General features: G+C 33.5%; 1 protein-coding gene across 1 annotated transcript; it reads left to right on the forward strand.

The window, feature by feature from the left end:
* Nucleotides 1-2259: 2259 nt before the first annotated feature.
* LOC127840469 (transmembrane prolyl 4-hydroxylase-like) lies at nucleotides 2260-8886 on the forward strand. Its single transcript, XM_052368887.1, has 5 exons — nucleotides 2260-2304; nucleotides 3979-4118; nucleotides 5230-5320; nucleotides 6655-6783; nucleotides 8468-8886. Exons 1-5 carry the CDS (start codon nucleotides 2260-2262, stop codon nucleotides 8612-8614), a joined length of 552 nt encoding a protein of 183 aa, XP_052224847.1. The 3' UTR covers nucleotides 8615-8886.
* Nucleotides 8887-14006: the final 5120 nt, after the last annotated feature.

Genomic DNA, 14006 nt, shown 5'->3' on the forward strand with positions numbered 1-14006 from the left:
CGTAAAACACAATTATTTTAGTTTGTTTATGGATTAATAGTATTTTTATCAGATGCTTTATATATACCTTTTATTTTTTTTATAAAATGTTAAACAATATATAAGAACAACAAATAAGAACAACATGACCAGGAGTTTTATTTTTCCATTAAGATACTATTTTAAGAACACGCACATGCGCATGGCTTTAAACCATAGAAACCAATCAGAAGGTCCGATATTATGATAACCATTGTACATTGTACAGATTACTACATGGAGCTAAGGCTAGTCAGTATTTTGTCAAAACAATGCTGATTGAAATGCAGTCTTCTTTTTTATGTTTGAGAATACACTTTTAGCCATTGGGTCTTTTCGTAATTAAGAGCAAACAAGAGTTGTCGTTCGTTCGGGTAAACCGGTAAACAAACCAGACGAAAACACGTTCTGCACATCAGATCGCTGAAATCATAATATTTACTGCTCATTTCAATACACATTTACGTATACACTTATATATTAATTGATTGGTATACTAAGAATTATAGTTTGTTGAAATTCGTATTTTAATTCTGCCTTATCATATAATTTCGCGACTCTTAACTTTTCATCAGTACACGTTTATAATTTCTGATAATAGCTTTCTGCTTTTACAACTGTGTCTGTTGCATTGTTCAATTGATACCCAACATATATTCCGTTGATGTAACGTTTTTGCATTGATTCGTAATCAGTATAAATGTTTGTTTAGTTAATTAATTGATTGATATTCTTTTGTCACTGTCAAACTTAACTATCAGTTTCTGGAAACATTTGTTTTTACAGCAATTTTCATATCAGTTTAGTGTACATTTCTTGATGATTCGATTAATAAATTAGACTTTTTGAACTGTTTCTGGTTTAAATATTTTCTTCATAAAATTGTGTAAGAGTGTTGCGTTATGTCATAGCTCAGTGTTCATCTTCATAGTTCACAGATTAAGTGCCCCAAAATATAGAGTTGATCAATTTAGCTAGTGCTGTATTTGTCTGCTTGCTTTAAGATTCTGATTTCATTTCCAGTCATTAAATATTATAATATCAAGACATTTGACTGTTAATGATTTAATCATGTGAAATTAAATTGCTTGCATATTTTTTTTATTAATATTTAAAATGAGCGTATCTTTAATTATTGTTTATCATATATACAGTGTGTTTTTTTAATGGATAGTTGTTACTGTATTGTGTTTTAAATTAAGTAATTTATCAAATTTTCCCTGTTAATTTCAATTCTATCTGAGTTTTTGTTTGTATTGTTAACATTGTAACAAAAGAAGTCATTGCTTTTCATGATTAACATTTTCATTCAGCAATATGGTTCAAATGATGTCTGCACAGCAAAAGTAATAGGTGTCTAGATATTGTTCTTTAACAATTAACTAAATAAACAAAGAAGAAATAGCATACATGTGGTAGAAATAATTCTGGTAAAAAGGGAAAATTCGAAAAATGAGCAATATCTCTCCATTACACACTTTTTAGAAATGTCTGCAAAAACATCCTAAAATCCAGTTATTGTTTGGTAATTAATTTAAGGTGTTTACATGTAAACAATTGGTATGTTGTTCAATAAATCATATATTTAGTTTATTCATTACAATCTTCAAGAAACCAAAATTCTAATTAGCACCCAAAACACGGAGATTTGTTCAAAAATGAAAAAGTTATCATTTGATATATATGAATCACCTATGTCATGAGCTCTAGTAATGTAATTTAATGAATAATAAAACAAGAACACTTTGTTGTTATATTGGAAATTATATGCTACTTTCAACTGTAATTTTAAATGAATGTAACATAGAAGGGTTAAATATGATAGATAGATATTCTTTTTTTAAAAGTGGGCGGACAGTATACACTAATATCAAAATAATTGTTTACTTGCAGATTGGCGTATCCTCATTCCAAACAAGATGTTTTGAGTTGAAATAACAGTTGTCAGTCCCTATTCATGTTATTATTCATGATTATCTAAGACAAGCAATGTTTTAAAGTTTTGGAGGGGTTGTACAAATTAACGCTGCTTTTGTCATGCTGTTGTAAAATTCTTCAATGGCGTAAATTCTCATTTTGAAGATTGTTAAGGTCGACAGATCGAGTTCGGCACGATACCGTCTAGGAAGTGGGCCGAACAAACGTGTGTATAACGCTGGACTTTAATTCTTCCGGCTATTTTCAATCACCCAGTCTTTTTTTTGTATATTAGTCCTTTGGTAATTAACTTTTTTTCAGAAAATGTCTGACTCTGCTGATAAAATTGTGACATTCAAGGATGCCGCAGTAGTACTTTCCCATTGTTTATATTGACACCGGAAGTAAGTATACCGTCCCGCACGAACGACAACTCTGTCAACACGGAATTACAAAAAAATCCGGAATAGAATGACACAAAACACATGCATATATTGGTATTTGTTCACTTCCAAAATTCGAATGTATTCATTAAGAGGGCCTATACTACGGAAGGACATGCAAAACACAGCCCAGTCTATGCAGCAAGTAGTTTATGTTGATTCCCGGATTACATACACAAAAAACGCTCTCGTGACATTTGGAAAATGTATTTTAGATTCTTTTTCATCGCTTATGGACTGTCAAACATAATGGCAACATAAGGATGTCGGATTGTGTTAGGAATTTAACAAATAAATCCAGAAATTAAGTATGTCGGACTGTGTTAGGCATTTAGCAAATAAATCCAGAAATTTATCATTTTTATCATTTTTATGCTGCTTGTAACGTATATTCCTGTTACAAATATGAAACAAACAATTGAGGTCACTTTGAATTATTTTTAGATAATGGAGTTTTTTTTTTAACTTTTTTAATAACATATGTGTTATTTAGTGAATATGCAAAAACGATTATTTTATTGTATTTGCCTGAACCGATTAGAACAGAACCAAGAAATGCATAATGGATCTTTAGTAGCATTACATGTTACCTACTTCTAAAAGTTTTGCAGTTATTACAATGTACACTTTTTACACAGTATAATTTAAAAAATTTAAATGTCACCTTTTGTTATTATTTTTTCTACAGCCTTTTTCGCTTTTAATAAATTGTTAACTCACCCACGATTAAAATATTGTGTAATTTCTGCTTTGTATATGTAACATATTTATCACTTTTGCTCAAATATTGAAGCAGAAAAATAAATAATTCAGTAATCAAAATATATCGTATAAAAATGAGTAAATTTTTATCAACCATAGGTTGGCCAGACTAACGGAGCTCGATATCGGAATTATTCACCGGAGTGAACATATACAGGTAACCAGGCTGTTCAGTTTAAGAACGTTTGAACATATTTACATACATTTGATCCGGTACGGCTTTCGTGTTAAAGTACACTCACAAACAACATCTCGTTATTTCTCACCCAAGTTCTATGTGGCGTACGTATATGACCCCTTTACTGTCAAGATACGTGTTTTTGTTTTCTGCCATCGTATTGAAGCCCATTATAACTGGGATTTCGACCACTGATTTAATAAATTTCTACACGATCATACCATGAACTCTTTTGTTTCGTACGCAGATTGTCAATAAAGTAACAAGTATCCACTACCACTTTTGTTTCGAACGCAGGTGAAAAATTATGTAACAGGTAAAAATTACCATCATTTATTTTCGTAGACAGATTGTGACTTACGACCAAGATTGCCTCTATCATTATTTTGTTTCGTACGCAGGTGGTCAGTTACGTCCCAGGTATCCACACAACCCTTTTGGTTCATGCGGAGGTGGTCAGTTACGTCACAATAATCCACTACCACCCTTTTGTTTCGTACGCAGGTGGTCAGTTACGTCACAGGTACCCACAACCACCATTTCGTTTCGTACACAGGTGGTCAGTTATGTCCCTGGTGGCCACTTCCACTCTTTTGTTTCGTACGCAGGTGGTCACTAGAGTCACAAGTATCCACTAACACGCTTTTGTTTTGTACACAGGTGGTGAGTTACGTCCCAGGTGGCCACTATCACGCCCATCTGGACTCCAATGATCGCTACGATCGACCATGTTGCTTCCAGGAGCGTTGCGAAGGCAAGGCGCTAACACCACAATGGGCTGGTTGCTGCAGACTTTGCAGGTAAGTTCGAAAAACGGTTTTGTTTATTTCTACTAATACATTCCGTTGACATAAGAGCGCATGCGCAATGAGGTACATTTTGCTCATAACGATTTACTACGACATGTTAAAGCTGGTAGATATGATCTACAAAAAGTTGATTGGATTACGAGTTCAAGTAAAAGAAGTTCAGAACAAATGGTACCAGAAAATCAACGAAATTAGAGTTTAATACAATTAACTATACAGTTCGCGTGTCCAGTAGAAAACAAAGTCATTTGCAAAAAGATGTACTCTTCTCAGAAATCCTCACTTTTCTGTGAAGATGTGCTCGTACAATACATAGAAACATTGTTTGATTCTACAAGGATTACTAGTAAAAGTTCCGATGCCGGCTTAAATTTTACCGTAGAAAATTAAAGTAAACAATACTAGTATATAACATTTCTCGTCCATATTCGTGTGTTTGTTTAAGATTTGGAAAACTAGATTGCTTACATTTACATCGTCTATGAACACATTTTGCAGAGAAATATTTTTTTTATGTTTTTATAAAGAAAAATACCCAAAACGAGAAGTAGGTTATAAGAATAATTTTATAATTAGTTTGTAAGGTAAAAAAATTTTTTTTTGAAAATATATGACCATTTTATTCCTCAGTATATACAGGTCCAATAATTAACTATTAGCGGAATGACGCAGAGGAGGTAAAAGAGCTTATCTATAAGTTTAAACATATGCTGACCGGAAAGCGCAGGATCTGCTACAAGTGTTTCTCACATAGGCTACCCGGGTTTAATCCCCGTTTCCGGAAGCATGTGACTTTGGTTGGTGGTCACATTACGGATCGGTGGTGTTGCCACTGGGTTCTCCGGCAACTCCAACAACACAAGTCTTCAAATAATGAGGCACCTTCAGTCACAACAAAAAATCTGGAAATTGCAGCTACAGTTCAAACTTTGTCCCCAACTTTCCTTAGGCTAGTCGGTTATTTACGTATTAGAGCAGAGAAAAACTTTTGATTTACACATTATGCAGCATCAGGGCTGGAAGAACCTCAATAACTTCAAAATATAAATACAAACATTTACATTTTAAATGTATAAGTCGTCGATATGCCTTTCTATTCAAGGTACATAACCGTCCTGTATTATCTTAATGACGTTGAAGAGGGCGGGGAAACAGCCTTCCCCCTTGCGGATGCGAGCGACACTACACTGGTGGTATGTTGTGTTCCGCGTGTACGTCATTTATTTAGAGTTCAAAATAAATTTATAAATATTATATATTTGACCACCAGTTATGAAATATGACAGAAAGAAATAACCTCTGCTACGTTTAAACAAAGGTTTATCACAGCTAGACACATGGTGAACATATGTTACACTAATAAAATACCATTTAACCCATTACTACTAATATATATTTTATTTCAATTTAAAAATATTAATTAAAATTCATAAAATGATCTGAAAAATAAAAAAAACAACATACTTACAACGGCTGTCAAAGTTATTGCGATTATAAATACATATGAGTTACCGTTGCAACAAGTCTATATCAGTCGTTATATCTGTTCCAGCTATTCTTCATATTTGTAATTTTGACCAAAGCGGTACGGCATGCATGTTTATACCCTGACTAATACCACATCGATTTTATACAAACCGTCGTATGTCTCATATAAACTATTGTCCTATCGCTTACCAACACGTTTAACATATCGCTATGTTATGACGATGTATGTTTTGTAAAGACATGTCATAACACATGTTAACAACAAAACCCCCAGAGCTTTGTTCAGCATGTTGGTCATATTTTTTTGTCGTTCACATCTTAACAGGATGTCATCGTTTGCAAAATTTAATTTGTAGTGGAAATTGGATACAGATACAAGTTGCAATTCTCACATTTACCTATTTCTAAGCATCGATCTGTAATCGCCCAATATTTTATATTAACAAATGATTTACTGTGTCCAATTTTAAATATACTATTTGAAAAACAATTCGTACACAAAGATAAATCATTTATATTTTTACTTATACTTATCATTTTATCAATATTTACTTAAAGCGGACTTACTTCAAACGTTTCAATGTAACGTTTTTCCTACGGAGACTTATGTACCCGGTATTTTGATGTTTACATTAACTAATTTTACTATTTAGTTTTCAATAAGTATTAATTAATTCGACCACAAATTAAACATACATTATAAAATTATAACCAATTTTAGAATGTTAACTAGAGATTGTGATTATGTATGCATGTCATTGCGCATATTTAGTTAGTTAAGTGGGGAATCGTACGATAGTTACGCCCAAGAAAGTTTTCATGCCTACACTTATTTGTATAGTGGCAACAAATACCATTTCCTTTTGGTTTCATATAACAACAACATGTTTTGAGTTATTTTGTCATTCACATTTTCTTAACTTACTTTGTGGTGTGAACTTTGTTATAACTGCCTATCAATAGGTTGCAGCATATTGTCACATGTTTAGCTTGTTGCATTGCAAATACATTTTAACTGTAATGTACATGGCAATTTAAGGAGAAATTTGAAAACTTGGAGGAACAGGAATGGCACAATCTGAGTTATTATTGCCACAACTCGAGTCTGGTGATCAAACCCGTCCGTGGAACAGCCATCATGTGGTACAGCCACTTCAAAGACGAACAGGTAAACATGTTTGCCTCCATCTATGACAACTGTTCTCCTTCCTTTTAAATATATATTTATTAATGTGGCATATTGTTCACCTCGGTTTTTTCTAGTACAAAACATTCTAAATTATAATCACAATTCTAGGCATAACCTAGTAGGATTTCGATTTACAAAATTGTCTAAGACTTATTTTGTGGACGGAACAAAAATCGACAGCAACAAACCTTGAATATACATCGTTCGGATGTTACACTTAGGGAACTAGACGACATAAAAACACGCAACAAAGGTGTTTTTATTATGTTCACACTGTAATGTTTTCCTTTTTCCTCCCAATTATTTATTTAATACTACGCTTATTGACAAGTGACAATACAACCATATCTTGTGATCTTGAACTGTTTGACTGTTGCGCGAAATTCATCTGTCTTTCTGGATCATGTAGGTTTACAGATCTAAATTTAATTGTGTACATTACGACATATCGGCCCCTTACGCCGATGTACGTGTGTGATACTGTTGTTATTATATTAGTAAACATTATGTTGAATATACTTGTTGGGTCTCCTTTAGTTCTTTTGTGTCTTACGTCTAAAGTAAACACTACAAGACGTGTGTTTGTGTCGAAATATTAAATGTTGCTAGAATTGCAATTATGTGATTATTCTTTCTCTTTACGCTATGTAAAGGGAGATGGCACAAGCCGGCCTTATTACAGATTCCAAAAAAACATAGATATATTGTTAAAGTAAAAAAAACACATTTAGATTTCTAACATGAACAATTAAACTGGAAAGGTCGTTTTGTTAGATGGTCAACTGTGGAGTTTTGCGGATGAGTTTCTATGTTCAAGGCCGTTTGTCGAAAATGTAGGGCCTGTATACTGGTTAATGCTAGTGTATGCATGTCTGAGCGTCGCATTATCCCACTGTCTCATATGTAACATACACTTAATGTTTAATATTATTGTTTAATGAGAAATGATTTATTAATTAATATCATAATTGCTGGTATGTATATGTAAAGGAAGGCTTGATTAATGGACGTTAGTCGTTATATATCGGGACCGTATGGCAATAAAAATAAGATTCCGATTTTTTGTAACGTTTGTTTTTATTTGAATTTATATATGTTGTGTGGTTAATACAAGCCTCATTTTTTCCAAACTATTTGACTTATAAATTGTTTACTCGGTTTAATCTAAACTATATAATCTTTTCACAGGAAATCTCGTCGGCTTTAAACTATATTACGTATACACTGGTAACGTTATTTTATACAAACCCAAATATCTTGTACACTAATTACAACATTTGGATTAACTATATTACTCTTACGCTTGTTATCTATTGTATTCTAAATGATATTAATGGTAGGTTCGTTACCCTGTAAAATTTAAAACAAACTTACTTTTACACTGGTTACATCAACCATTGAATCGTTTTTTCACGTTTACATTAAAAATATCGTTGATGATAAACTATATTACATGTACACTGGCATTATCTAAACTATATAGATGTTACACTGGCAACATAGTTGAATCAATAATATTTTTCATGTAAAGCGGTTACCTCGTTCACACGCAATTATATACGTTTTACAATGGTTTTCTGTACAATGTTACATCGTCAATTATAAACTACTAGTATGACTTACACACTGCATACTTCGTTTATTGAAATAATATATGTTTTAGACTGGTTACCTTGGAAAAGCGGACCAACGCTCGCAGCACGGGGGATGTGATCTTATAAAGGGAAGCAAATGGATCGCAAACAACTGGATTTCCTCGCCATCTTATGAGGACAGATTCAAACCGAGCCTCTATTATACTGAATCATAAACATGAAAACTGTCAAGAAGAACTAATCATAATATTGCATTAGCGTCTATACATACGCAGATACAAGACATAATCAATATTTTCTTGTTTTTATAAATTGTTGTGCGCGCCTCAAGAAGATGGTACTACATTCTTTCTCAATATCATTTTGCCAGAAATTGTAAAATGCGTATGTTTTTCGAAACATAGAAAGGATACTATAATGGTTCAGTTTATATCTTTAACATGATAAGCGCATAGTATTATATCAGACTCTTGAAACCAATAACGGTGTTTTTTTTGCGCATCAAAACACTCAAGACAGGTCTGCAAAAAAAGGACATTGATATAAAATTCATATGCATGTTTCCTTATCGTTAGATGTGTGAACAACAAACATCGATTTTGCGTTATGACGTGTTTTTGCTTAAACTACAACGGAATGATTAAAAAAAATGTATGGTTGTTTGTTGACTAGCAACGACAAGTCAAAACTTATTTTTAAACACTCAGTTTGCAATAATGTAATTTACATAAATATGTATTTGTATTGGTAATTACTTAAAAGTATGAGTAGAATCCAATTACCTGGACAGTAACCTATATGATTGTAATATATTTTGATGAATCTCATCGGTGCTTTTAAATATAAAATATCATTTGCAGATTACAGTGTGCGATAAATAAACGATTTAAATCATTGATTAATAACTGGTGTGTACTTGATTCGAATTATTCTATGTAATTGTATTCTGTCATTTTAAGGAATATATTATAATATTCATTATTTATGAACGCTATTCTCATAATCATTCAAACACGAAAACACGTATTGTGACTCTGTGTATTTTTCTTTGATTGTCAAAACATGTGTGAACGAATCATACGATTATGTTTATTTGTTTATTGTACATACAGTGATTAGTTTTTTTCTTATTTATTTCAGATAATTATGTGCTGCAATTGATATACCAACCCAGTTAAGAATTATTTGGATCCCATTTTTCCCCAATTTTTAATTTTTGCTCTGCAATACGTGGCTTTTATCTAGCCAATTTCAATAAACAATAAACACCAAATATAAAAGATTACTGCTTGACGAAAACATGTCTACACAACTGTCTGCAATCCAAAGAGAACAATGAAGGATTCATTTTATTGTATGTTGCCCAATTAAAACGCTTTAATATCGCCATAAAATGATCAATTAACCTAATGATCGCATTAAAAAAAACAAGCTTAAGAGATACTCTTCGGAACCTAAGTCATGCCGAAAACTATTGGGAATCAAAAAAAAAGGATTGCCGTGTCTCTTAAGAATTGCGGTTCAATTTGGGACACCAACAAATATATTTTACCACTCGTTAAATTGTTGAGCGACGAATTACAGTTATGTATTATCAAACTTTGCATTTCGACATAGATTCATCATCTACGATAAAAACACAATTTCTAATAAAATATAAACTCAAATAAGAGTCATATAAGCAAACAATCCACGAAAAAGAAATACGGATTTGCTCTTGCAAGATAGAGAACGTCCTCACTCGAACATCCTATTGGATATGGTAGATATAAGAATATACAAACAATGAACGAACCCTCTAAATTTTTAACGTAAACCAGATGAAAAAGAATATAATTATCAACAGTAGAATTGCAATAACTCTAGCTGGCGATTTCTCGAAAACTGGCGATAACTCGATCATTAAAGGAAGTCTCTAACATTTCCGACTGATGGGGTTGTTTACCCTCGGCACTTCGGTAAAATACCATTGCCCGAGCACACTGCTTAACATAAAACTCTGCTTTAAAGAGGTCAAAAACGGCCATAATATGGTCAGCTCGATTTTACTGGGCTGTACCATTTATAAAATAGGATACTTTGCAGTGTTGATGTTGTGCTTTATTAAAAATCTAGTTATTTAAAAATAGCTTTACTTATAAATAATTAAAGGCGTTGTAAACGGAATACTCAATATAACAACATAACGACTGTGCCTAACGCTGTTAAAAAGTGGAGTTTCTATTGGATAATAGGCTAATAAAACGACGGCTCTGATCGGTTTAAATTGCGTACTAAATAATACAAGTAGGTCAATCCGTTTTGGAGTAAGAAAAATTGCACAGCGGACGACCTTGACACTAGGTTCACTATGTAGGATGTAGAATTTCAGTACAGGAAATATTTTGAAGAAAAGATAAAAGATGATTACATAGAAAATCACTTAAATTTTAATAAAATCACACATACATTGTTTTATAGTAATTACTTACTATGTTGATGTAATATTCTAATTATTATTATTATTATTATTATTATTATTATTATTATTATTATTATTATTATTATTATTATTATTATATTGTTGTTGTATTTTTTAAAAGGAAAGAGAAAGAGAGAGAATAGCCCAATTTTTAAAGTAAAAATGGTGAAAACACATATTATTGTATGTGGCATCATCATTACTAGACCAACTGTTCAGCATTTGCTGCAATGGAGTTGTTGGAGTCTTTTAACTTTGTGATCTGTGTTTTAAATGTTAAAATCAAAATAGAATTACTTTTATTTTTATGTTTGAAGGAAAGAAAAGAAATACACGGATGTGTAATATGTTTTAAATAAGCAAAAAAAATATTTTAGGGATTTTTCAGATCACTAAGTGGTTTAACATTGCCACTAAATGTTTACATACATAATAAAAACCAAAGATAGGTGTAAATTAATTGTTTGAGCTCTATGTTGTATAAGGAGACTTAAATAATGTGGAAATATCAAGATTTTGAACATTATTTTTTGGAAAGGTAGAGCCTGTTTAATAGTTCTCCTTTTTGTGAAAGGATATTTGCATGAATACATGCATTTATAAAGGAGTATAACTCCCAAATTTGTATTTGTATTGAAATTTATTTATATTTATGTATGTGGTTCAATGTTGAACACTTGCCGACAGGGAATATAGCCGTAATGCTCCAACATAAGACCCTGTCTGTATGGAACCTATAGAGGATTGGGCTTCGTAGAAGGGACGTCCCCCCAGAGTGGCGTTATAACAGTATTTAAGAGAAAGTTAATAATAACATTTATATAACAACGGTAATGACTTACTTGTCGCCAGACGGTCACTTTAATAGGGCCACATATAATAAGAAAGTAAAACAATTTACTTTACAGTTATAAATTAGACAAAACAACTATGTTTATACATAAAAGTAGATTATATACAATATGTACAGAACTATATGCATATATCAATGGGTAAAACACAAGTTGCCACCTTGGGGGGTTAAAAAAAGGAGTTTGGAAGTGTAGGCTGGTGGGGTGGGGGCGGGGAGTCCAGCAGGGGTAATTCAAATGGGATTGGTGTAGGGGAGTTAATTTGGTACGGAGAAGTACTTTTTATGATGGTATTGTCCCCTGGACCAGAGGCAGTGCAAGGTAAATGGAATAATATACTATATAAAGTACTAAACATGGAAATTTATAGATAAAAAGAGAAAAAAATAAATAAATAGGACAAATTGATGTTTGTTGTACTGAAATATTCCAGTAAAATATGGAATTGGTAAAAATACCAAATCATACTACAATGCAGGAAGGCACCCACAAGAAACGTATATCCATCCTATAAAAATTAATATATAGGTGATGACACAAGGTACAAAAAAAAGGTTCAAGAGTGCCTTATTTACTATATGATCAAAAATAGCAAATTTAACCAAAATTAAGAAAAAATAGTACAAGAGTACATTATTTGCAATGAAAATCAATATAACAATTACAAGGAAGGTTACAGTAATACCAAAAAGTTGGTAATACCCTGGATAGGGCTAAAAATGGGTTTTTGCAAGGTGTATGACCCTGCACCGTGCACTCCAGTCCGACATGGCTCTTCGCGTTTGAAGGGGAAGGGGGTGTCAGAGGGGAAGGGAGGGGATGCAATGCAGCCAGCAACCAGATTACTGGACGGCCTTTCTTTTAATAAAAACTGCCTTAAAATATGGTTGTATTAAGACACTGAAAGATGTAAATCGAGAATTAACGTTATGCTTATTTAAAAAATTGGATTAAAATAATTAATATCAGGTCAATGCCATTGGCTCGATTTAGAGAGGGTGGGGTGGAACAATAAGCCTCTTAAAAGCTAAAACAAGGTTTTGTCATAGTGACACAAATCCAAAACAGTTAAAAAAGGACTATGTCGGATTTGTGTAAAGATTACACTGTTTTAAAAGTTGACAGTCACATGACTGTAAAATTGGTGGGTGTTGGCTGCTCTCCCTCCCCAAATGACCTAGATCTTGTCAGTTATCTGACAGTCTAGTAGGTATTTGGCGAGGGCAGAGAAGACCGGGCCCCTAGCTGCTCCTTTGGGGTCTAGCACGTTGGAAAGGTTAAAAACTAGTCCATGGGAGTGCAATGCAACTTCGAGGAGGTCCTTCTGCGCTTATGGTTTTAACAGTGCAGCAGCATGGAGGGATTCCTGGCACCTAGGACATGCAGGGCCTACATCGAGGACATACTTTCTCGCGCCACCGGGTAATAGAGTGGTTCCCATCATCAGGCGCGTGCTGGCTCTATCAAGCACAATGCTTGCTGAGTATTTGTCAGGCGGCTTAAGGGTTATTCACGGGTCTAGTAAAAGTATGTCGACGGGAAGCCTAATTGTCAGTCCGGAGATTCCACTGACCCACGAACAATTTCTTTGGCAGGGAGGAGATCTCGGTAGGCTCCAGGGGATTCCCAGCATATACGCCCCACCCTCAAGAAGCCCTCTTTAGCCCCTCTGTCGGCCTGCTTATTCCCACTGATGTTGACATGTGCTGGACACCATACTAATGTGACCTTTAAAGATTTATCTAGGCTTTTTTGATGAAGTTCCAAAATACTAGTTAAAATATCAGGCCTAGATCTTCTTTTTCTGTTTTTACAGACTCAAGAGATGACATTGAATCTGAGAGGATAGCAGTTTTAGTATTTTTATTGACCAATATCCAGCACAAAGAGTATTTTATAGCCAAAAGTTCTGCTGTAAAAAATAGAAATATTGTTGCTGAGCCTGTGCGTTTTGGTTATATTTTTGAAGGTATTACGAAAGAGTTGACTACCAATCCAGAGTTAGGGCATTTGGAGCCGTCTGTATAATTGATGAGTTGTGGCAAGTCAGTTTTCGTTATTTTAATAGAGAGTGATAGGTCAACATCAATGGGCCCAAGCGTCCAGGGGTGGGGGTTTGGAGGGCCTCAGGTATGTTACAGGTACCTTGTCGAGGCCGGCATCCTCAACAAGGGTCTTAATACTCGCACCGAATGTCAGGGCGATATGCTTACGCTTAAGTATTTTCCCCTTGATGAAAGTGCAAGTCACGACAAGTTTTTTAACAGGATTTGAACAATGCCGAGACTTAGCCCT

This window comes from Dreissena polymorpha, chromosome 8 (assembly GCF_020536995.1).
Source record: "Dreissena polymorpha isolate Duluth1 chromosome 8, UMN_Dpol_1.0, whole genome shotgun sequence".
NCBI lineage: Eukaryota > Metazoa > Mollusca > Bivalvia > Myida > Dreissenidae > Dreissena > Dreissena polymorpha.